The 22,121-nt window shown below is 39.5% G+C and overlaps 1 protein-coding gene across 3 annotated transcripts in view; it reads right to left on the bottom strand.

The window, feature by feature from the left end:
* The window catches only part of tent2 (terminal nucleotidyltransferase 2), a 37,856-nt gene that overhangs the window by 9,787 nt on the left and 5,948 nt on the right, over nt 1-22,121 (bottom strand). For 2 of the 3 annotated variants that reach the window (XM_007892084.2, XM_007892085.2), the window contains exons 2-12: nt 21,875-22,009; nt 21,058-21,171; nt 20,721-20,913; nt 15,770-15,884; nt 14,594-14,685; nt 14,441-14,504; nt 13,883-13,949; nt 12,938-13,014; nt 7,766-7,894; nt 5,494-5,537; nt 2,800-2,936 (exon numbers count right to left, since the gene is read on the bottom strand). In XM_007892084.2, coding sequence (XP_007890275.1) covers nt 2,800-2,936; nt 5,494-5,537; nt 7,766-7,894; nt 12,938-13,014; nt 13,883-13,949; nt 14,441-14,504; nt 14,594-14,685; nt 15,770-15,884; nt 20,721-20,913; nt 21,058-21,171; nt 21,875-21,972 — 1,130 coding nt within the window. In that variant the 5' untranslated portion in view covers nt 21,973-22,009. The remainder of the gene's footprint in view (nt 1-2,799; nt 2,937-5,493; nt 5,538-7,765; nt 7,895-12,937; nt 13,015-13,882; nt 13,950-14,440; nt 14,505-14,593; nt 14,686-15,769; nt 15,885-20,720; nt 20,914-21,057; nt 21,172-21,874; nt 22,010-22,121) is intronic. The other variant, XM_007892087.2, reaches the window with a different exon arrangement.

Genomic DNA, 22,121 nt, shown 5'->3' with positions numbered 1-22,121 from the left:
TGAGTGAACCAGGCTGAAAATTAATGCATTGACTTGTGCAGGATTTTGCAGATATATTTAATGTGGCTTGCTCCTGTATTTGTCTCCATACCCTCGTGAACTCTGGTTGTGTTTGGACTCTATTAGAGGGTTCCCTAGTTGAAGCGATTGTTTCAAAAGTGCCCGATTCTGTAGTCTGTCAGCTCAGTGCTTTCAAAATCAGTGATCCCAACACATATACAGGATCATGTGTTAGCATAGAACTGCAGCAGAAATGACTGCCAACATGCTGTAACTGTGCATCTCCATGCCACTGATGGCAAACATGTCTTCCAAGTTGCTCACTGAACTGCATGAGCATTAAGTACTAGAAGTCTCAAAATCCTTCAGTCGCAGTTGTTTGTAATTATTCTCTCCAAGACAGTTGAGTAACTACAAAAACTTTATGTAGGGACCCTCATTCAGGGAAGTGTCCCAGAGCACTTAAAAATAAGATTTACTGCATCTTGGGGGGTTTTATCTCATTGTGTCCAATAATAGTAGTGTGAAGATTCATGAGAGATGCTCCTACCGTGTCTACGGCTTATGTAACTAAAGTGTTCACATTCCATTCATTGTAAGGTAAATGACAAGAGTATATCACAGTCATATTACATTTCAGTGTTGTCTATTGCTGTGCAATTCAATTGAGACACATGGCCTGCTGGATGACTGCCCAATACCAGTTGGTCCCTTACCACCACCCTTGTTCACTTTGTATTTCCTGAGCAGTATCTACAATTTGCACAGTGTAGATCACAGTGCTTGTGTTTGCTTCAGGGCAATTCATGCTCGGGTACAGTAGATATTCAACTGGGTTTTCCTTATTCTGCAAAACAAGCAGATGATACACGTGTGTATCAATACAAAAGCAGCGTTACAAGTACTATGATGTGCTTGTGTAGAGTCTACACAGATATATTCTTGAATCTTACAAATCATGATACCTACCACATGTTTTCTATTCCAGGGTAACAGTTTCCATGGCTTCCACAAAATTCACTGCTGTCTCCTTATATTGTGCAAGTAGTTTCATGTCTGAAGTCAACCTGCTGCGTTGTACATCAATTTTGCTTTTGAACTAGGAGCAATGGTGTTTCAAGACATGATTTGGCTGAAGCAAAATCCTTCTTGTAGTACATGAACTCTCTTCCCATAGCATGTCCGTTGTAATCTGCACAACCATGCTACTTTCACAGTTATTATCTGCCCTTCTATTTTACTCCTAACATTTCTCTGTCAGTGCAGATTTTCAAAACACCTAATTTACTCCAACTTTTTCTAGTGTTCATAAATATCTTGTGCTTCTGCTGAACATCACAATTAATGCTGGCCACTGGCATTTTTCTTGACATTGTGCAACATCTTCCAAGTCTCCTGCCAGATTCTCAGTCGCTGACGCAGCCTTAATGTAGTTCGTCATGTACTGGCATACTTCCCACCTGGTTTGCAAATGTGGAGAAATGATCTTACCCAACAAAAAGGTCATTGCTCCACTCCATTTCTATGTACACAAGCACTGCAAGGCCACCTCTAAAAACTAGTTTTGCAGGTTCTCTGTTGAGCAATTTTCTTCATAAATAATAATCGATGCATTTGATATGGCATCGATAATGTTGAGTATGTCTCAAAGCACTTCACAAGGTTTCTGTAAAGTGTAATGATGGTGTTTTTCCAGTCGAATGTTGCAGCCATTATGCATACATTAATAATAATTTGATATTGCACCTTATCACATCCTCAAGATGAATTCATAGTATAAAGTAGATTGACAGTATATTTAGTGGGCAAAACACCCACAGCCAGGAAGTGAATGATCAGTTATCGGGAAGATTTATTGACCAGGACATGGGAGAAATTCCTTTCTCTTTTTGAATAGTGCCATGGGACCTGAACAGGCAGATGGGACCACAGTTTAACATCTCATTTAAGGAATAGCACTCTATGACAATGCAGCTCTTCCCCAGCACTGCACTGGAGTGTCTGCATAGCCAATAAGTTTAAAGCCCTGATGTGGGTTTGAACCTTCTGATCCAGAGGCAAGAGTGCTGCCGGAAAATAGGCATTGAAATCTGGCTCCTCACCTAGCTATTTTCATGGACTTTTAGCTTTCCATACAACTCAATTAGCTCATTATCCGAAGTTTATTGCTGGTGCAGCTAGGTTTGCATTAACACTAGAAAAATGTAATTTATCACAGCACCTAGGAACACTACAGTTCATGCAATTTCAGTAGTGTTCCACTGAAAAATTCATTATTCATGCTTCTATGAAAATGGGAATTACGTGATTTCCACAGCAGAGAGAGGTACAAGGATACTATTTCGTAATGAATGGTTTTGATATATCTTATATAAGCTGGTAGCATTGGGAGGTGATTGATCTCATAAGCCAGTTTACAACTCCTTAAATATGCAAACAGAGTATGTAAAAAATAAATTGCCGATAATTGGTCACAATTGAACAGCAGTCAGATTTGGTAACCCTATGATCTTACCAACTTCACACAAACTGCAGTTAAGCATAATGCTCAAAGATCAGATACTCCTGGGGCATTGAAGTGCCTGGTATGATTCTTGAGCCTTGCATCAGAAATTCAAAGCAAACCGCTATAATTAGGATCCAAACAGTGGTAACAACAGTGAGCTGCAAGTGCTACAGTAAGAAAAAAATGTTAAAGATTGTACAAAAAGGAAGTTCAGGTTTTAAAATATTAATACATAATTCCAGATAGATTCAAACGTACCAAAAACATTCCATCTAAAACAAAGAGTTACATACTTAAATTCTGTAGCATAGTATTGTAGAAAGCCCACGAGGAGGTCTCCCAAGTTTGAACTATTTAGTGAAAGATAAGGACTGATTTTGCTTCCTCCTTGGTGCACAAGATGCAACTGCATAGTGGGGTCGAAACACTCCTATTAAAAAAAAGTTGTAAAAATGAATTAAATTACTGGATATAATTTTTGTACAATGTAAAATAAATTACTTTCCTGAATTGATATGTTTACTGGCAACATAGCAAATCAGTATAATGTTACAAACAAAATGCATTCTTCGAGGTGAATAAAGCTTAAAGTTCACACTTAATACATTTTAAGGCTCAATCTGCATAGGTGCTTGCCGAGAAGATAAAAATATTCACTTCCCAAGATCCAGACAATTGACGACTAATAAGATCAACTGATTTCAGAACAATAGCTTTTTAGATATTTCATGAAAGAACAATTCCATTTTGCATTTCCCCATTCATTTCAAGAACATTCTCTTTTAGCAATGCTTTAGAAACAACAGAAATAGTTTTGGATGTTGAGTACTGAGCAGAGACCCCCTCACATGATGCAAAAACTAGTAAAGTTTCTTTTAAACTATTTGAACTGTTAATTACTTTGCATGAAAAAAGGAACACATTATATACTAAATTTATTTTTAACCACCACTTCACATTTACTATGAAAGGGGTGAAGTGTTTCTTCTGTTATACACAAAGTAATTTTCAATTCAGGATTTGGTCATGCCATTTTAATGACTTCATCAATAAAGAAGTCATGTGGTTGGAAACCATACGAGGCAAATCTAATGTAATGTATGAGAACAGACTATGCAAGTATTGGGAATGATTTATCCCCTGTCTTGACAACATATTCATGGTTGACTTTACATCAATTTCATTGTATATTTGGAATATCCTCGTATTTTGTGACTGTTACAATGGTTACTAAATCAATTACTACATGCACTAAAACAAATTCAAGATGATCATAAGGTAGGCCGATTAAGAGAGAATTAACTGTTCTGCATCAGTGAAAATCAGTGAAATGCATTTTCTGTTCTACGTACGCAACAATGATATTTCTTGTGGGGCGGGGGAAGAAAGTGTCATTTATTTTTAATATGTTCATCAAAGTGAGAGACATCAGTGCAAGAGAAATCAAAAACTTGTCGCTCAGGTTTTGGTGCAGTATATGCCAGCTATACAGCAAAGTCCCGCTCATTCTGCCCCAAAATATGTATTAACCACAACCGCCAAGCAGGATCCTAATCTACTATCACTGTTCATTTTTCTACAAGACTCCAGCCACTCTATTTGACCTTTCCGAGTAAGATTGGCAATGCATATTATTTTGTATTGAATTTATGGGAAGTCCACTGGGTGGAGACTGCCTGACTGCCCATCCTTAACTAATGTTATAGTCATCAAGAGGAGACTTTCATCCCATCTTTCAGCAATCAAGGCTGTATTTTAACTCAGGTCCCAGAGGTGAAAACGTGTTCTAACCCATTAAGCAAAATTAAGATAATTCAATTTTCTTTATAACAGATTCTGCAGTAACTGTAATTAAGCTTTTTTTTGACAATCACCATAAACTGGCAATCAAAATGGACAGATCTGCAGTAAGGAAAACCATTATTGTTCATTTAAAATCAAGTCAATAATACTAACATTCACAGACTTGTATACACTTACTGATTCTGAAACAACATGAAATGTAGCTTGTAAATAGAGTCAAGTGTCAGTAATAACAATCCTTGCATGTGATATAATGCCTTCCACATGACCAGTTGACAAGACACTGCTTCAAACCATTTGACAAATTTGCCTTGAGATTCAGGAGAATGACTTAGATTGATTCAACTGACTATTCTGTCCTTTATAAAGGCATCCTCTAAATTCAAAGTAACTTGTCCAACATTGACAATTTACAGGCGCAAACCTTGATGGTATTACTATGTGCAAAGGTCACCAAACACTATGAAGGATAAAAGTATATGAGATCTGTAAAACAAATCTCAGATAATTTTAAATTGTGGTATTGAACATGCATCCTATGAGGATAGGTTGAGTAAACCAGGTCTATATTCTCTAGAATATAGAAGAATTAGGGGTGATCTTATAGAAACATACAAGATTCTTATGGGGCTTGACAGAGTAGACAGTGCAAGACTATTTTCCCTGGTAGGAGAATCTACAACTAGGGGTCACAGTCTTAAGATTAAGGTACAGCCCTTTCGAACAGAGTTGAGAAAACACTTCTTCACTCAAAGGGTAGTGAATTTATGGAATTCTCTACCCCAGAAGGCTGTAGATGCTCAGTCCTTGAACATGTTCAAGACTGAGATCGATAGGTTTCTAAAGAACAGAGGGATTAAGGGATATGGGGATAAGGCGGGCAGATGGAGTTAGGTTAGAAGATCAGCCATGATCTTATTGGATGGCGGGGCAGCCGAATGACCTATTTCTGCTCCTAATTCCTACGTATTGAGATATTTGCTTTAGACAACCACAATTATGGGTTTGAATTAAGTATATATCTACTCTTCCATTACTCTAAGTTTCCAATTTATACTTAGGTTTATATACGAATTTGTTGTTTAAAAAAAATTAAATATAAAACATATAGGTGTGGTGAATTGCATTCTGTGTATTCAAAATGTAATTTGTTTTACTACCCATATAGTAGGAACAATACTTACTGGGTGCTCTTTCTGGAGAGATGGAATGACAGGTTCAGGTAGAGCTAAAACAAAGACAAAGAAGATCACAAAAATGTAGAACCAGCTTCAAACTTTGTATTTTCTCACACCAGCGGGTTTCAAGCCAACAATTTAATTAATTAATTAGATTAATTAATGAATGAATACTAAATTGTATTCATGGAGATATCACCAGAAACATGCGTTTTTTTTAAGAAAATTGTGGCTCCACTGGGTGAAGAACTGGCATATCCACTACTTCCCACAACAAGTTCCTAATGTAACCAAGCCCACCAGAATTTGAAATCAATACATTACAGGCCAGATCTGGTGCTTAACCAACCGAATTACACAGGATATCACTATTGTATAACGTTTTCAGCATCAAATACTACTTAAATTGAGCAAGTCTTCTCTAATAATGTGCCTTAAATGTGCCCAAACACTAAAACACCCCATGATGTATTACAGCAACATTTTATCTTGCATCAGGTCTGTGAGATATTGCTTGTTGATGCCAAATGATGAATTTTTTGTGTTTTAAGTTTACTGCATGACCCACTGATGATTGGAGTGGTCTGAAATTGTCCAATCTCATTTCATTTAAACCCCTGAACCGTCTGAATGAAAAGACTTTCATCCCATCAGTCAGGCTGGATTAAAATTTATACCCAAGAGATGAAATGACATGAAATGCATTACACAATTCCCATGAGAGAAGTTTTCAGCTATTGAGATAACTTCAGACTATTCCCTGTATACACATTTTGCAGAAGAGCCAAGGGTAAGGGGACTTTGTTAAATTTGACCATCTTTTTGAATCATTGTAATAATTTGGCTCATACTTCACAGAATGAAATGCTTCCCTGCATTTCAACAGGAACCTTTAATCCAAGTTTCAAGAAATTTATGTTTATGGACATTTCAAAACTAAAGTAATTTGATGAAGGGAATTGCATACAACAAATAGAGACATAATAGCATAGTGACCATGCTGTGACATAACCCATTTTTAATGCAAAGTACAAAGGGAGTTTTAAAAGCTTATTTCCTGTTACTTTCCTTATATGAGAGTATTCCAATTCTGTTCTGGTAATTTTGTTCCCTCTTAACATCAGACAACCAATAAAGAGTTTAGAAAATTAACCTATAATTCTTCAATAGGGGTAATAAGTGCTTGCATTTTAAATAACGTCTTATCACGTCAAAATATCTCCAAGTACCTTACACAATAAGTTATTTTAAATAATGTAGTAGCATATATAGTAAATAATGTACTATATTTCATAATATTTACAAAATATGTGAGATACCAAGGCAGAATATTCCAACACAAATTACCCTTTCTTTCTCTTCCCCCACCCGTTTCCCAAAAAGACTGAACTGGTTTCAGATTCCTAGATCATACCCATAACCATATACATGGATGCACACACACACACACACACACACACGCACAAGAATGTTAATTTCAGATATGATGCACATTTGAAAATCACTAATATTGAAAATTACCTATTCTTTGTGGAAAAAAGGATAATGCAGGAATTCTGATAATACATTTTGCTAACCAGAGAAATCAGCCCTTTTAGTGTCACCTACATTGTGTGGGATGTATAACAATTTCATAATTGATGCTTGTACTGCTACCCCTCCTATTCAAACGGACAAGCAGACCCAACATTGCCATTTACAGGTTTAGTGGATACACTGTTTAGAGTTTAGTTTTATTCCCCTAATTATTGACTGTAGATGGAACAAAGAACTCACCTGATAAATTCTACATTGTTATTAACAATTCAGGAAATGGCTTCCGATTTAATAATAATAATCCCTGCATTTGATATAACGCCTTATCACTTCTTCGAGACGACTCAAAGCGCTTCACAGAATATACTGTAATGTGAATAGACATTTTGTGGGCAAAACACAGTAGCCAATTGCACACAGCAACGTCCCACAAACAGTCATGGATTGAAGTGACTTATTTATTATTTTTTTAATGGAATTATTACCCCCGGAAAAGTGGTCCGTCAATCGACTAACGACCAAGTTCCTTCTTACTGCCAGGTAAACAGAGGCACGTGGAGTAAGGAAAGTTGTCCAACATTTCGCCCTACCGGGAATTGAACCCAGGTCTCTCGCTTGTGAGGCGAGTGCTCTAATCACTCAGCTACAGTACTCCACTGCTTTAGTTATACACAGAAAACAAATACATACGCACAGGAGTTCAAAAGGGTGTAAATTTATAATTATACATAAAAAGACTTACTTTGTAGATAGTGCAATACCATCAGTACCAGGGAGTAACTACTCAATGTACCACGACTAGCATCATTTATCCCATGATGACATGCCCACTTTTTCACAACCAGCACCAGGGGACGAACACGACTCTCAACTGCATAAAACAAACAATATCATTAGGGAAATATACTGAGAGATAACCGGGATTATTTAGTGACTAAAGGCAATTCCTCTACACAACACTAGCTGTACCCATTGCAGCTACACTTGCAACCAAAGGATCCAATATGGAATGTAGATTGACAGACAGACATTTCATCTTTATCTATACTCATCTGGGAAGACTCCTGTGGGAGGATTTTGTTCTTCAGTTTCATTTAATGGGCCTTCTCTCTCTTGTCTAGCATTTTTACTCATCCTTGAAAGGTTTGATTTTCACTTAGGCATCTTTATAATGATAAATATAAATGTATAATTTATAATCACTGGGACATCCTCCCGACGTGAAAGGCGCTTTAAAAATGTAATTTTGTTGTTGTTGCCACGGCTTAGCTTTGTCTGTGTTCGTTATTTTGTTCCCACCACTTGGCTACTTGCATGCTCTTTGTCGCAGGATGCCACAGCGCCACGGTCAGCTGGCGTGGCCACCAGGTGCAACTGTAGTGTGTGCGTACATACGCAGGTGCTCTGTGACGCACAATGCCACAGCGCCACTTTGACTTGACGGCCACCAGATGTAACAGCAGCGAAAAAAGCAAAACTGAAATAACTCAAAACTATAGGAGCTACCCAAAAACAAAATATGCCCATGTCACTCCCAGGTACAAGATCTTTCCCATGAGGTATAAATCATGTCTCTACATCAATCGGTTATTGAGATCCTTCTTGAAGCGTAGACAGACATTCTTGTTTTATTAGTATATTATAATAAAAAAGATAGACAGACAGATTAGCTGTACCCGTTGCAGCTACGCTTGCAACCAGTTTCATTTAACCGGCCTTCTCTCTTTCGTCTGTCATTTTTATTTGTCGTTGAAAGGCTTGATCTTCGCTTCTTAGGCATCTTTATCCCTTAAGATTAAGAAAATGTGCTATTGAACTCGTTAGCATCCCTTGTTCACCATATTTGCACACATATCCTGTTGGGAGCACTCCTGGTTGGGAGGACTCCATACATGCATGATGAGCTTGTTTAGGTCACAATAGGAGGTCACGCAAAAAAATTCGGCCCATGACACTCTCCAATGCAAGACCTTTCTGATGAAGTATAAATCATGTCTCTACGTCAATCAGTTATTGTTTTATTGGCGGACACACATTTTGACTTTATTAGTATATAAGATTCCTTTCATCTCTCCACACACATCCCATGTAAACATACTGAGTTGGTATTTATTCGTTCCTTCTTATAGAAGCAAACCAGTTTACTCGTCCCTACCTGTGACCTCCTAACCCCCTACCAACCTGTCCGTTCTTTCCGTTCAGCGGGCTCCGGCATGCTTCACGTCCCCCGCCTTGCCCGCCCCACCATTGGCGGGCAGGCCTTCAGCCTCTCTACCCCCATCCTCTGGAACTCCATCCCACAGTCCCTCCACCTCACCCGCTCCTTTGCCTCCTGCAAGACCCATATCAAGACCCTCCTCTTCACCTGTGCCTTCGATCACCCTCATACCCCTACCCTCCCCACGCTTCACCCCTCCTGATCCCAACCACCAGCTCAAATGCGGATCCCTGAATGTACAGCGCTTTGGGACGTTCTCCTGACGTGAAAGGCTCTATACAAATGTAATTTGTTGTTACTCAAAAAAAGGGTGACAGTATAAATTTGTGAATTTCACGTCTGTAGTATGAATTATTTCTAAATTAACATCTTAATTTTTAACATCTTAAAATTTGCTTAATTTTGAACTTTAAACTGTACAAAATGTGTAGATATGACAATTTGTAGTTAGAGCAGAAAACATAATGCAAACAAATCTACAAAGCCTAGAGTGGCATTCACAAGTGGCATTGGTAGCAACTTACATCCCTAGATGGTCATTTTTGCTAACTTTTTCAGCCTTGAATGGGATTGTATATGCAAATCAAAACACACATTACAGTGTTTTGAAAACCCCAATACTTTCAGAGTACCAACATCTGAAAAAAATGAAAACCTCAGCTATGCACAGATTTTAGAATGGGCCATACAAGATCAATAACTCTTATGACCTGACAGTTACATTAAAACTTGTTCAGGGGAACAACACTGACCTCTAGTGTGCAACACTAATCTTACTTAGGACTCGTAACACAACATAAAAACAGCAGTCTTTCTCAATTCTCTTTATACCACCACCATCTTCCAATTCCAGCTAGGAAACTGGAATGCCTGGTTGTAGAAATTAGTCATTTACCATCAATGACATTTTAAGACTAGTTAATTGGAGGCACAATCTAAAAGCCCAAATATCAGATTATAGAAAGTTTACAGCATAGAAGGAAGGCGATTCAGGCAGTCATGTCCGTTCTGGTGTGTTGGTACTCCTTCAGTGGATATATCAGCTCTACTCCCAATTTCCTGCTTTGTCCCAATACCCTGTGATATTTTCCCCCCAAGTATTTATTCAATTCCCTATTAAATGCTGTTGCATACTCAGTTTTAAAAGCCATTTATGATATTGGAGAGAAATATCTGGAAGGCACAATGAACATCTTATTACATTCAACTTAATGGACAAAGGATTTCCAGCTGGCAAAGCAAGCAAGATTCAGAGCAAGCAATGCTGTAACTCAAACTCATAATGTCCTCATTGGCAGTTGAGTGCGCCTCTAATTCTACCAGACCAGGTTTACTTTGATCAGTTGTAATCAAGTGCAAGACATATGGAACTTTAGGAAAAGCATATTTGAATATAGCACATCTCTATCTACATCATAAAATGGTGTACAACAGTAACAATTTACATTTATATAGCACCTTTCACTTTAGAAGGATACCTCAAAACGCTTCATGAACTGATAGAGCGGACAAGTTGCTTTTTTGGGGGCGCAGGGGCAGGTAGACTAGAAGTGCAGTCAAAAAGATCAGTCTTAAAGTAGGACTTTTTAAAATGGTGGGGAGGGAGGAGGTTCAACAGTTGGGTCACCCGTTCAAGGACAATAATGAGTACAATGCCTAGAAGTCACCCTTAATGCACAAATGCTGAAAACTCAGCTGAACTAATTGAAATCCTAAATAGCTGCTTAAGTTGATACATTTTACTTTACCATCTTATTCAGTCAACTTTAAGAACTACCAAAATATTTTACTCAAAACATTCCATAAAAACAACTTAACCAAAAACAACTTGCATTTATACAGCGCCCCTCACTCAGGGTAGCGTCCCAGAGGGTTTGACAGCAGCAGAGCGAAACCTTGGGCAAGTTTCCTTACTCCACACGCCTAATAATGATCCCTCCAAAACAAAGCAATAATAAATTGGTCATTTTCAAGCCACGACTGTTTGTGGGACACTGCTGTGCGCATTTGGCTGCCTCGTTGCGCCCACAAATATACAGCCAATTCACTTTACAGTATATTCTGTGAAGCGCTTTGAGACGTCTAGAAGACGTGAAAAGCGCTATATCAAATGCAAAGATTATTATTATTATTGTTGTTATGATGCTAAGCCGGGGGAGCTGACCATAGGCACGGTCAAAGAGGAAAGTCTTCAGGCGCGATCTGAAGATGAAGAAGGAGGGGGCAAGGCAGGGAGGTACAGAAAGAGTGTTCCAAAGTTTCTAATTTTTTTGACTATAAATTAAATTCTAATTAAATTTGTTGCTTAATTTTAACCAAATAAATCTTATTGATTTGATATTTTAAACCTTTGAGAAGACAGGATAAATTTTGTTAGGATAAAAAAATTCCAGATGTATTAAAAAGAAAGGTTATTGTTGCACATTTTAGAGAATTGATAAAAAAAAGGAAAACTTATATACAAAAAGTATGGGAATGAGGTAGGAAATAGGACGACTATATTTGGGACACTGCTGTGCTCAATTGGCTGCCAGGTTTCGCACACAAAATACAGTCAATTCACTTCACAGTATATTCTGTGAAGCACTTTGAGATGTCTCGAAGACTTGATAAGGCGCAGTATCAAATGCAAGATTCTATGATAAAGTTACCCTTCAAGACCTGTCTCAAGCCCATCCTCTTTGACCGTGGCTTTGGTCACCTTCCTACCCCTACCCTCCAACCCTCCTGATCCCAATCCCCAGCGGGGGTCCTCCCAACATGAAAGGCCTACACAAATGTAAACAAACTGCAAAATACTGCAGATGCTAGAAATCTGAAACAAAAACAGAAGTCGCTAGGAACACTCAGCAGGTCAGGCAGCATCTGTGGAGAAAGGAAAGTGAGTCAACGTTTCAGGTGTCCTTCAAGACCTTCAAGGCATGTTGGGAGGGAGAGGCTTTTAAGGGCTAACAGTGGGGGGAGGCAGGGCAAGGAAGACAAAAGAGAAAATGGGGTAGAGGACAGGGGATGATGGGTTAAAGAGGTGTTAATGATGCGAAACAAAGAGGGGGATTGCAACAAAACAGGGGAATAAAGGTGTTAATAATGCAAGAATTTTGCATTCCCCAGTTCTGACGAAGGCCCGAAACATTGACTCACTTTCTATTCTCCATAAATCCTGCTAACCTGTTGAGTGTTCTCAGCAACTTCTGTTTTTGCTATACAAATGTAATTTGGCATTGGTATGGTATTGTGATCAATAAACCCAGTGGGAAACAACCCTAATTCAGTCACAACAAGCTGCATGGCCTCCGGTGCTATAAACATTTAATGATTGAATATCTTACATATCCTAACATATTCGCCCACAAAATATACAGTTAATTCACTTTACAGTATATTCCATGAAGCGCTTTGAGATGTCGCGAAGACATGAAAGCAACAAAATTACATTTGTATAACACCTTTCATGTCGGGAGGACGTCCCAAGGAGCTGGACAATTCAGTGTTTCGGGGGGGAGGAGGGTGACCGAAGGCACAGTCGAGGGGGTGTTGAGACGGGTCTTAAGGGAGGGGGATGAGGTGGATATATCAAAGGCGCTATATCTAATGCAAGGATTATTATTATTATCCTATGTTTGGTACTGATTTGACTGCGGAACAGGACTACAATGTCTAGAAGTACAGTACTTACTATATATTTTTTTTACTTACTATATGCATAGGTCCTCAGTAGAAATGTGTTTCTTATTCCTACAACATTGTTTACATTCAAGTCACATTCCACACCACTGCAAACACAAAATATAACATTAGTACCAATGTACATAAATAGATTTTAGAAAACATTCAGCATTCATTAATTTTGCCTAGCTAAATATGCTGCAGTCCTTTAATAAAAAATATATTACAGAGTACTTCTGTAGTTAATAAAAACATTTGCTCACTGTAGATGAATGATGCATCTTCCATTCCCCAAAATCTTTTTCGAAAAATTAAATTCTCAAATTCTATGCCAGACACTGACTGAGAACTATCAGGCTTAATTTGTACTCAATAATACAGTTTAACAAAGTGTGTTACTAGACAATGGACAATGAAAAATAATATATTTTATTAAGTACTATTCCAGATTTATTTGAAAAGATCTAAAATAGTGCTATATTTTGATGAAATGAAAATAGCAACTAAATCAGTCATATAGTGTGTGTGGACATTGGTTTTGGAGGCTGTAATTGTAAAATAAAGTACAGCCTAAATCAATACATTTGATCCAGAATTATCCAGTCTACCGCAAACATAACAGCATTCAGTTACTTACTCCAGCGTTTTGCACAATTAAAATCTGCTTCCAGATTTCAATTCCCATGTTACAAATATAGATTGATAATTAAAGGTCATCTTCAATTATTACCAACCAAATGAGATAAGTTATTTTTCCAGATTTTTTTTTATTAGCAATTTCACTCAATCGTGAGTGAACAAAGATGAATATTTTTGGTTTACTACATACACTGCAAAAGGTTTTTAAAAAAATGTTTTTCAAATTAATTATTGTAACAAACTTTCCAAATACATCTCTATGGAATGATTGTCTTAAATCTTTCATATGATAGATTACACTGAAAAATATTTGCCGGTATTCAAACACCCACTTACCTAACTTTATCCCTGAATTTTACTATTGGCACTTTTGCTCGGATCAGTTGAGGTCTCTCAATGTAAGCTGTTAAGAAAAAAAACAAAGTTCAATTTGTCTTCAGAAATACATTCTCAAAATCTACAATGAAGCCTAAAATGACCTTATTTTAACCACAAGTCCACATATTTAAAACAAATATAGGTTTTAAATATATATAGAAAACACAACTCCAGGCATTAAGAAGCTACAGGATACCTTGCTTGTTTGCCGACTTTTCAGTGTTTAATCATAATCAGGAGTCATCTGAGACTTCTATTCCCTCTAAACCACTACTATCAGCTGAGTTTCCACCACTCTCTCTCATGCTTATGAGGTTATTAAGCACATGATTTAGTAGCACAACACCAATCTCATGCACTGCTTTCAGAATGTGCACAACAGAATTTTTTTTGGCAGTAGCGAAAAATTAAGTGTTTATACCTTTGTACAGTGTAGGATTAGAGTCAGAAAAAGAAAGATGATCATTGAGGCAGAAAAAGAACAGAGAAATCTACTGTACTTTACGAATGACTTACATAGTCTGTAAAAAAGTTGTTGGATTAAAGTGAGTATGTGAAGTGCTTCGGACTTTTGATTTATCTGAAGGAACAAAAAGATACAAAAACATTTTTCAATAAGTCAAGTGGCAAAATATTAAGTGCAAATCCATCTTCTTAAAATAAACAAACCTGTTTGTCTATTAGCACGAGGCAGAGATCTGCATCACTACTGCGAGTACCAAATCCATTCAGCGAAGAACCAACCAAATACAACTTTGTCTCTGAAACACAAAAAGGTCTAAATTTATTATACTATCCATCTATGGGATCAGACCTTGAGTAGGATCCAAGGTGAATGTGCCTGGCAATGAAATATTGGAACCGAGTTCATCCTCTCTGGCAGCCTTGGTAGGCTAGTTCCTGAGTCAGACAGATCCACAGTACTCCAAGGCACTGTTAATGACAGAATAGCCAGCCTGGCTCATCAACAGGAGTTAAGGGGCAGATCAGTCACGGGTGGGGGGACAGGGATTCTTCTCACTTGGCTCTGTTAACTCTGCAAGCTTCAACCCTAACGGACAGAGTTGTCCGAGTTGGACAGGCAGCAAAAAGCTTACCAGATACGTGCTCATTCATGTATGTTATATCGAAACCCAAACAAAAAAAATTCTACAGTGTAATCAGGATTCGGAAAATGTAGCATTTATTCACTTCTGAATGTAAACTGCTCTGAGGTATTATCTGCATGTAAAGGGTTCATTCAGATATATTATTGAGGCTAGATACAAAATCAAAGACATTATGGAAAAATTAATTTGTTAAAAATACAAGCATATGTGCAAAGCTGAAGTAAAATAAACTGTTTTAAAAAAAACATAAGCTTGGAAAAAGAAAAGGAACAAAAAGATTATTTTGGGTGCAAAAGGGAAGTTTACCAACACAGTTGAAATAACAGCTGGTGATTCCAGATTACTGGCTATATAACACACACACACAAAATGAATTTCCATGTGTAGGTGGGATGTATAGAATTCTTAATTTGCTTTGTATACTCTTAAACATGGTGATGGGTGAGAGACAGAAACCCCCCCCCACAATGTTGGGCCCTGTCAGTTTTGACAGGAAGAGAGATTGGAGGGGGGGGGAGGAGTATTTTTTAAACTACTTTTGCATTCAAACAATGTTTTTTTAAACAATCTGTTGGAAGCATTCTATACTTTTTTTTCAGATTTACTCATTACAAATTCTTTACCCAGGTATCCCGAAGTTCAAGTAAACGTTGCACCAAGTAGAACTGTTGTAAGATTCTACTAAACGAGTGGTGTCTGAGCAGACAATGCAGCAGGAGCTAATAATGAAACTTACGTGGAAAGATTCGTTGAATTTCCCGCTGAAGTTCTGCGCGACATAGATCCTTTTTATCCAGATCAATTGACTGTTGTTGACAGTCATGGAAGAGTTCCAAAATCTGTTGACTCAGCTACAAACAAGAAATCTTAAAATATTAAACTGCACCATTAGGATCCAATTCTCAATTATCATTAAAATGGGTCCTCTCCTACTGCCCTCTCCTTCCTGGACCCTCCCACAGCCTCCCTCTGCTCCAGCATGAGCATTCTCCACCAGGCTCACCATGGCACTCGGCGATCTTTGTCCCAGAGCAACCACCCCGACTGCCACATCCCCCACTTAGTCCGCAAGGCCCACCTCTCCCACCTCCGACAGGTAAAACCCCCCCTTCTCTGATCCACATCCTTCCCAACTCTTCCCGCTCACTCTCCACAGCCGGTCCCCGGCCCCCAATATCCACAACCACCCCCAACCTCCCCCACCTGCACCCCCATTTGCATTGGCCTCCACAATGTCCGCTCCCTCTCTAACAAAGCTCTTGTAATCCACAAGCTCATCCTGGATGAGTACATCCTGTGGCTGTTTCCCCTCTTTGGAGCACTTCACCTTATACTATCCCTCCTCTCTCTCCTTCAAAATTTTCCTAGTCTACTGCATCCCAATCCTCCTGGCTCCTTCCTCAGATATCTCCTCTCTCCTCTCATCCCTGATGCTCTGCACAAAGCATCTACTCATAATGGGCGATTTCAATCTCCATCTAAATTACCCCTGCCCTATCTCCTCTGACTTCACCGTCCTCTCCACTCTAAACCCTCAACGTAAACTCCCCAATCAACAACTGTGACCACCCCCTTAAACTAGTCATCGCCCAGGCCTAAATATCACGGATCTATCCATCGTGGAGTCCTGTAGCTCAGTGGTTAGAGCACTCGCTTTGCAAGTGAGAGACCTGGGTTCAATTCCAGGCACAGGGCGAAACCCTGGGAAAGTTTCCTTACTCCACACGCCTAATAATAATCCCTCCAAAACAAAAAACAATAATAAATTGGTCATTTTCAATCTACGACTGTTTGTGGGACATTGCTGTGCACAATTGGCTGCCGTGTTCGCCCACAAATATACAGTCAATTCACTTTAGTGTGTTCTGTGAAGGGCTTTGGGACGTCCTCCTGACGTGAAAAGCGCTATATCAAATGCAAGGATTATTATTATTATTAAGGCCATCTCAAACCTCTTCCTCATCTACCTCTCTTCTCACATCACCCTCCCCTCCTCCAAGCCTTCCACCATCTTTTCCTGCACATGGAAAAAGCTTCCCCTCGATTCCCTCACAAATGCTCTCTCATCGACGTGCAAGGTGCTCTAAAAATGTAATTTTGTTGTTGTTGTTGTTGTTGTCCTCCTGAAACCAGGTTTGTTTTCAAGCCTGCCCGCTCCCTCTGTATAACAGTGACCTCCGCTCCCTCGAATCCCAAACCCGGTTGCTCGAGCAGAGATAGCACAAAACTGGCCTCACGGTTCACCACCAACTGTGGCTCGAGCACCTCCATACCTACCGCCGCTCCGTCTCTCAAGTCAAAACCACTTTCTATTCACAGGCCATTCTCAAGGCCAAAAATAAGCCCCAAACCTGTTCTAAACAACCCACCATCTCCTCCATGCCCGCCTCAACCACCCTCGATCCTTACTTCAGATGCCAAGCGTGAAGAGGTCCTGGACTTTATCGCCAAGATCGACAATATCCCCTTGGTTGCCTCCTCCTCCTTCCCATGTGGTCTACTACCACCACGCCAACCCCATGCCTCCTTCACCGCCCTCTTCTCCTACCACACAAATACCCTCCAATCATTTGTCCCCATCTCTGTCCCCTCCTTTTCCCCCACCATCACCAAAATGAAGCCCACCATCTGCTGCCTTGGCCCCCTCCCCACCCAGCTCCCCCTCCACTGCTGGCTGACACAATAACCAATCCTTCTCCTCAGGCTCTGTCCCACCCCCTCAAAACTGGTACCATCAGTTCTCTCCTTATAAAACCTAACCTCAATCCCTCCAACCTCAAAAAATTTCAGACCCATTTCAGACCTGCCCTCCCTGGCCAAAGTTTTGGAACGCATTATGCAAATCAACTTTGCTCACACCTCTTCCTCCACTCCTTACTCGAACCCTCCAGTCTGGTTTTCACCCTGCCCACAGTACAGAGACAGTGCTCCTCAAAATAACAAATGACGTCCTCTCTCTCTGCCTGCTCTCCACCCCGTTCGACAGTTAATCATTCCATCCTCCTCTACTGTCTCTCCTCCCTCATCCACCTTAGTGGGCCCGCACTCGCATGTTGAAGTCCTATTTGACTAACCGCCAACAGTACATCTCGGCAAACGGTTTCTCCTCCCAACACCGCCCAGTCACCTGCGGAGTACCCCAAGGCTCCATCCTTGGCCCCATTCTTTTCCTCATTTTCATGCTCCCTCGCAGCAATGTCATCCATAGACATGGGGTTAACTTCCACACGTATACAGATGACACCCAAATCTGCTTCTCCTCCTCCAGCTGTGACTCCCACAGTCCGCTGAGGTCCTGTCAGCTTGCTTGATGGACATCAAGGCCTGGATGAATGCAAACTTCCTGCACCTGAACATCGGCAAGACGGAAGCCATATTCTTTGGCTCCCGTCAATGTCTTCTTTCCTGCGGGTCCAAACTCCTCAAGCTCCTAGGGCTCTCCCTTAGACTCACCGAACCCATGCACAACTTAGGTAGGTACTAAAGCTTTCGTTTCTACCCCATATCCATTCCCTGACCAGGACTGCTTTTTTCCACCTCCGCCACATTGCCCGCCTATATATGTACCTCACACCCACAGCAGCCAAAACCCTCGTCCAAGGCTTTGTCACTTCTCGGCTGGACTATTCCAGTGCCCTCCTCGCTGGTCTCCCTAATTTACCACACACAAAATTCTATTAATTCAGAACTCCGCTGCCTGGATACTAACACACACAAAACTCTGTACCCCCACCACACCTTACCAGGCTCTACTGGTTCCCAATCACCAAACGAAACAACTTCAAGGTCCTCTCACTCGTTTTCAATCCCTTCATTCACTTGTACCTCCCTATCAATTTGACTTGCTTACCCCGATTCTACCACCCGCTGGCTCAGCTCGGCTGGCTCCGGCCTCCTGTTCGTCCCTTGCCAACTGCGCTCCACCATCGGCAGCAGTGCTTTCAGTCACGAAGCCCTGAGTCTCTGTAACTCTCTCGCTCAATCCCTACACCTTGCCCCATCTGTCCCCACTTTCAAATCCCACCTAAAGACCTTTGTTTTTGATCGTGCTTACAGTCACCTCCCCCTCTTTCTTCCCCTGGCTTGGGGTCAGACTCTATCTGTCAATCCAGGATGCTATCCCATGTGAAGGGCTACTGCAAGTTAAATGTAAAATGAAATCATAAATTAAGGAAGATGTCCAAGTCTCAGGTCTTTACCCACGACACTTCCTGCACTCCATGCTTTTCCTACTCTGTTTAATCCCATTTCCCTACCTTTTCTCGATACCCCTTCATACCTGAAGTATCTGTCTGTCTTTGAAACATTCTTTTTAATTCTGCCTGTACAGTCTTCTAGGCAATACATTTCACATCCTTCCATGTGAAGAAATGCTTTCTGATCTTACTTGTAACAGATTTAGTTCTAATTTTAAGACTGTCTTAAAAGAGCAGGGAATGGATAACTCAGTGGGAGCTACCATAGAAGAGGAACAGTGGGTTGAATGGCTTCCTGCTGAGTTGAAATGTCTGTTTCCATTATTGGACAGTATCTTTGATCTTGCATACTGTTTTGACACTGTTACACAGTGTTACACACTGTTACACAGTCACCATTTCACTGCATATTCTATTGCACCCAGCAGATCTACAAAATAGCTTCTCTTTTATTTATTTAACAAGGATGTCAGAGTGTTTCAAAAGCTATTTTTTCAATGGAAATTACAGTAATAAATTATACCTAATATGGTCACTGACAATTCCTATGCAATCTCTATGAAAGGTCTACGAATAAATTATCTGAATAAGCACAATTCTATCCACTAAATAAAAGTAAACTAAGCATACTGGTCATTTTGTTGTTGATGGGAGTTCACAACCCTAGTTAAAAAGATGGATGGCATATATGCGCAGTACCGTTTTTGGATTCAAGTATGAGGTGGGAGTTAACAAATAATGTCAAATAATAAATATCCTTTTGTTTGATTTTTTCTTAAAAAAATCATTTCTCCCACAAAATACAGTCATCACTTCACAATTTCATTCCAGTACACGAGAATGTCCACATGTAGGTGGGATGCATGGAATTCTCAGTTTGGTTTGGATACTCTTTCGCATGATGATGGATTTCCGCATGTGTCAGACTGGCCAAAAAAATCCAAACAAAAAAATCCGATAATGTTGCACACTCCCAACACAGGATTGGATTATCAGCCTAGGCTGTGAGCTCAAAGTCTCAGAGGTAAGAAGAGTGTTACCAACTGAGTACACTGACACCTAAGACATGATCCACCTGTCACTTGTAAAGCCAGGCATATTTCCATCAATAAAATTGCTCCAGGATTCTGTTCTAATGGAATCCAAAGAAAGAAAAACCCAGCTTTGTAATAAAACATAATTAATATTTTGATTAAATTAATATATTCAAAATATTCAATTAAACAAACACAACTACCCAGAACTATTGTTCGTCTTCAGTTACTGAAATACACCCATGAGTCCTGGTCTTTCAACAAAGTTCACCAAAAATGACGATCTAATTTCCTGAGCAGCTAAGTTTCCATTACACTAAACTGGAGAATAGGATCATTTTTATTCAGTAAAATGCTTCTGCATCACCCAGTGCATTTGGATAATAGCCCTTCTAATGTACTTGTTACTTTGTATCGAGTTGCACATTACCAAAATATTTGGCAGTGAATTAATTACCTTGTCCCTGGCAACTTGGAGATCGTTTTGTGGGTAATCTATGAGTGGAAGCAAAGACGAAATTCCAGGTGAAGGGACTGAATGTCTGCGATCGGCTCGAAAAGGCACTGCACTGCTAGGTGGCTGAGATTGTGGTGACTGAAACCTCTGGCGCTTGACGTCATAAGGACCACTTCGCTCATCACTCCTTCTTCTGCAATACAGAATATCAAACTACTCTGCATCAGATTATTAAAACATTGAAATAGAAGTCACTTAAACCTCCTTATGATTTGTATTAAGACAAGTAACAATTCATATTGGTGCTTGGTGACTTTAAATGCTGAATTTGACTTACTTCCTGCCATGGCTGTTGGGCAGATTTTGTGTAAATACAGGATAGGCATTATAGAAAGGCCAAACCTGTGATGGTCCTGGAGAAACCTCTCCTGTCAGAATGGTACCAGGAAAGCTGCAATAACATATTGAACAAACAACAATTAGATCAAAGTTTTGGTATTATTTGCTTTAAAAAACACAGAGCTCACTGGTTTCCTGGAGGATTTGCAATTCCTTATCAAAACAATGCTAACTTCCCAAACTCAATATGTCAAGGGAGATATCAAGTGAAAACAAATCTCCCCTACCTGTAGAAACTTGCCAACATCAGGAAAATTTGTTCTGAAGGATTTTTTTACTCAATAGAACTACTTAATGGAAAGCATGCATACTCTGGTGGCTTTTAAAAGCTTTACTTAACTCAGTACACATCAAGATTTAATTACTGTATTACTTTAAGAAAAAAATTTCAACAATGCAAAGCACAATTTTAGTTATGTGGCATAGAAAATGAGGAATAAGCACAATTATAAAAAAAAGTGCAGATTCTGGTGCTTTAATTAGCGTGTAACTGTGATACAATAGTGCAATGCATATAGGAACAGGAGGAGGCCATTCGGCCAATTGAGTCTGCCGTAGCAATTTCCTACATCATGGCTGATATGTAACTCATTTCCAACTCCTTGCCCTCTCTCTATATCCCTCAATAATCACAAGCAAATATTTATCTATACTTCATTTGAGGTACTCTTATTTATTTAACATATACAGCAAAACAATTCTTAAAATAAACAGCAGGGTTCTTAAAATACTAGAATAAATTGTGCTGCACTCACGTTACATTCCTAAAGTTGTGACTGTTAATGAACTGTTGATGGGGGAAAAAAACAGGAGAGTAGGGTTGACGACCCAGATTGGGAGAATTAGGGAACATGCTCGCCTTCTCTTGAGGTGTGCATTTATTCCTTCACCTACAAAGAAGACAGAAGTTGTGACATGAAAGCAATTTGTTTAAGTCATATCCACTAAAATATTTGTTTTTGAACAGTTCTGTTAGATTAACAAAGCTATAATAATGAAGCT

This window comes from Callorhinchus milii, unplaced genomic scaffold (genome assembly GCF_018977255.1).
Source record: "Callorhinchus milii isolate IMCB2004 unplaced genomic scaffold, IMCB_Cmil_1.0 Scaffold1, whole genome shotgun sequence".
In the NCBI taxonomy this organism is placed as follows: Eukaryota; Metazoa; Chordata; class Chondrichthyes; order Chimaeriformes; family Callorhinchidae; genus Callorhinchus; species Callorhinchus milii.
The sequence above is the reverse complement of the archived record's forward strand: the minus strand, read 5'-3'. Positions and strand labels throughout refer to the sequence as shown.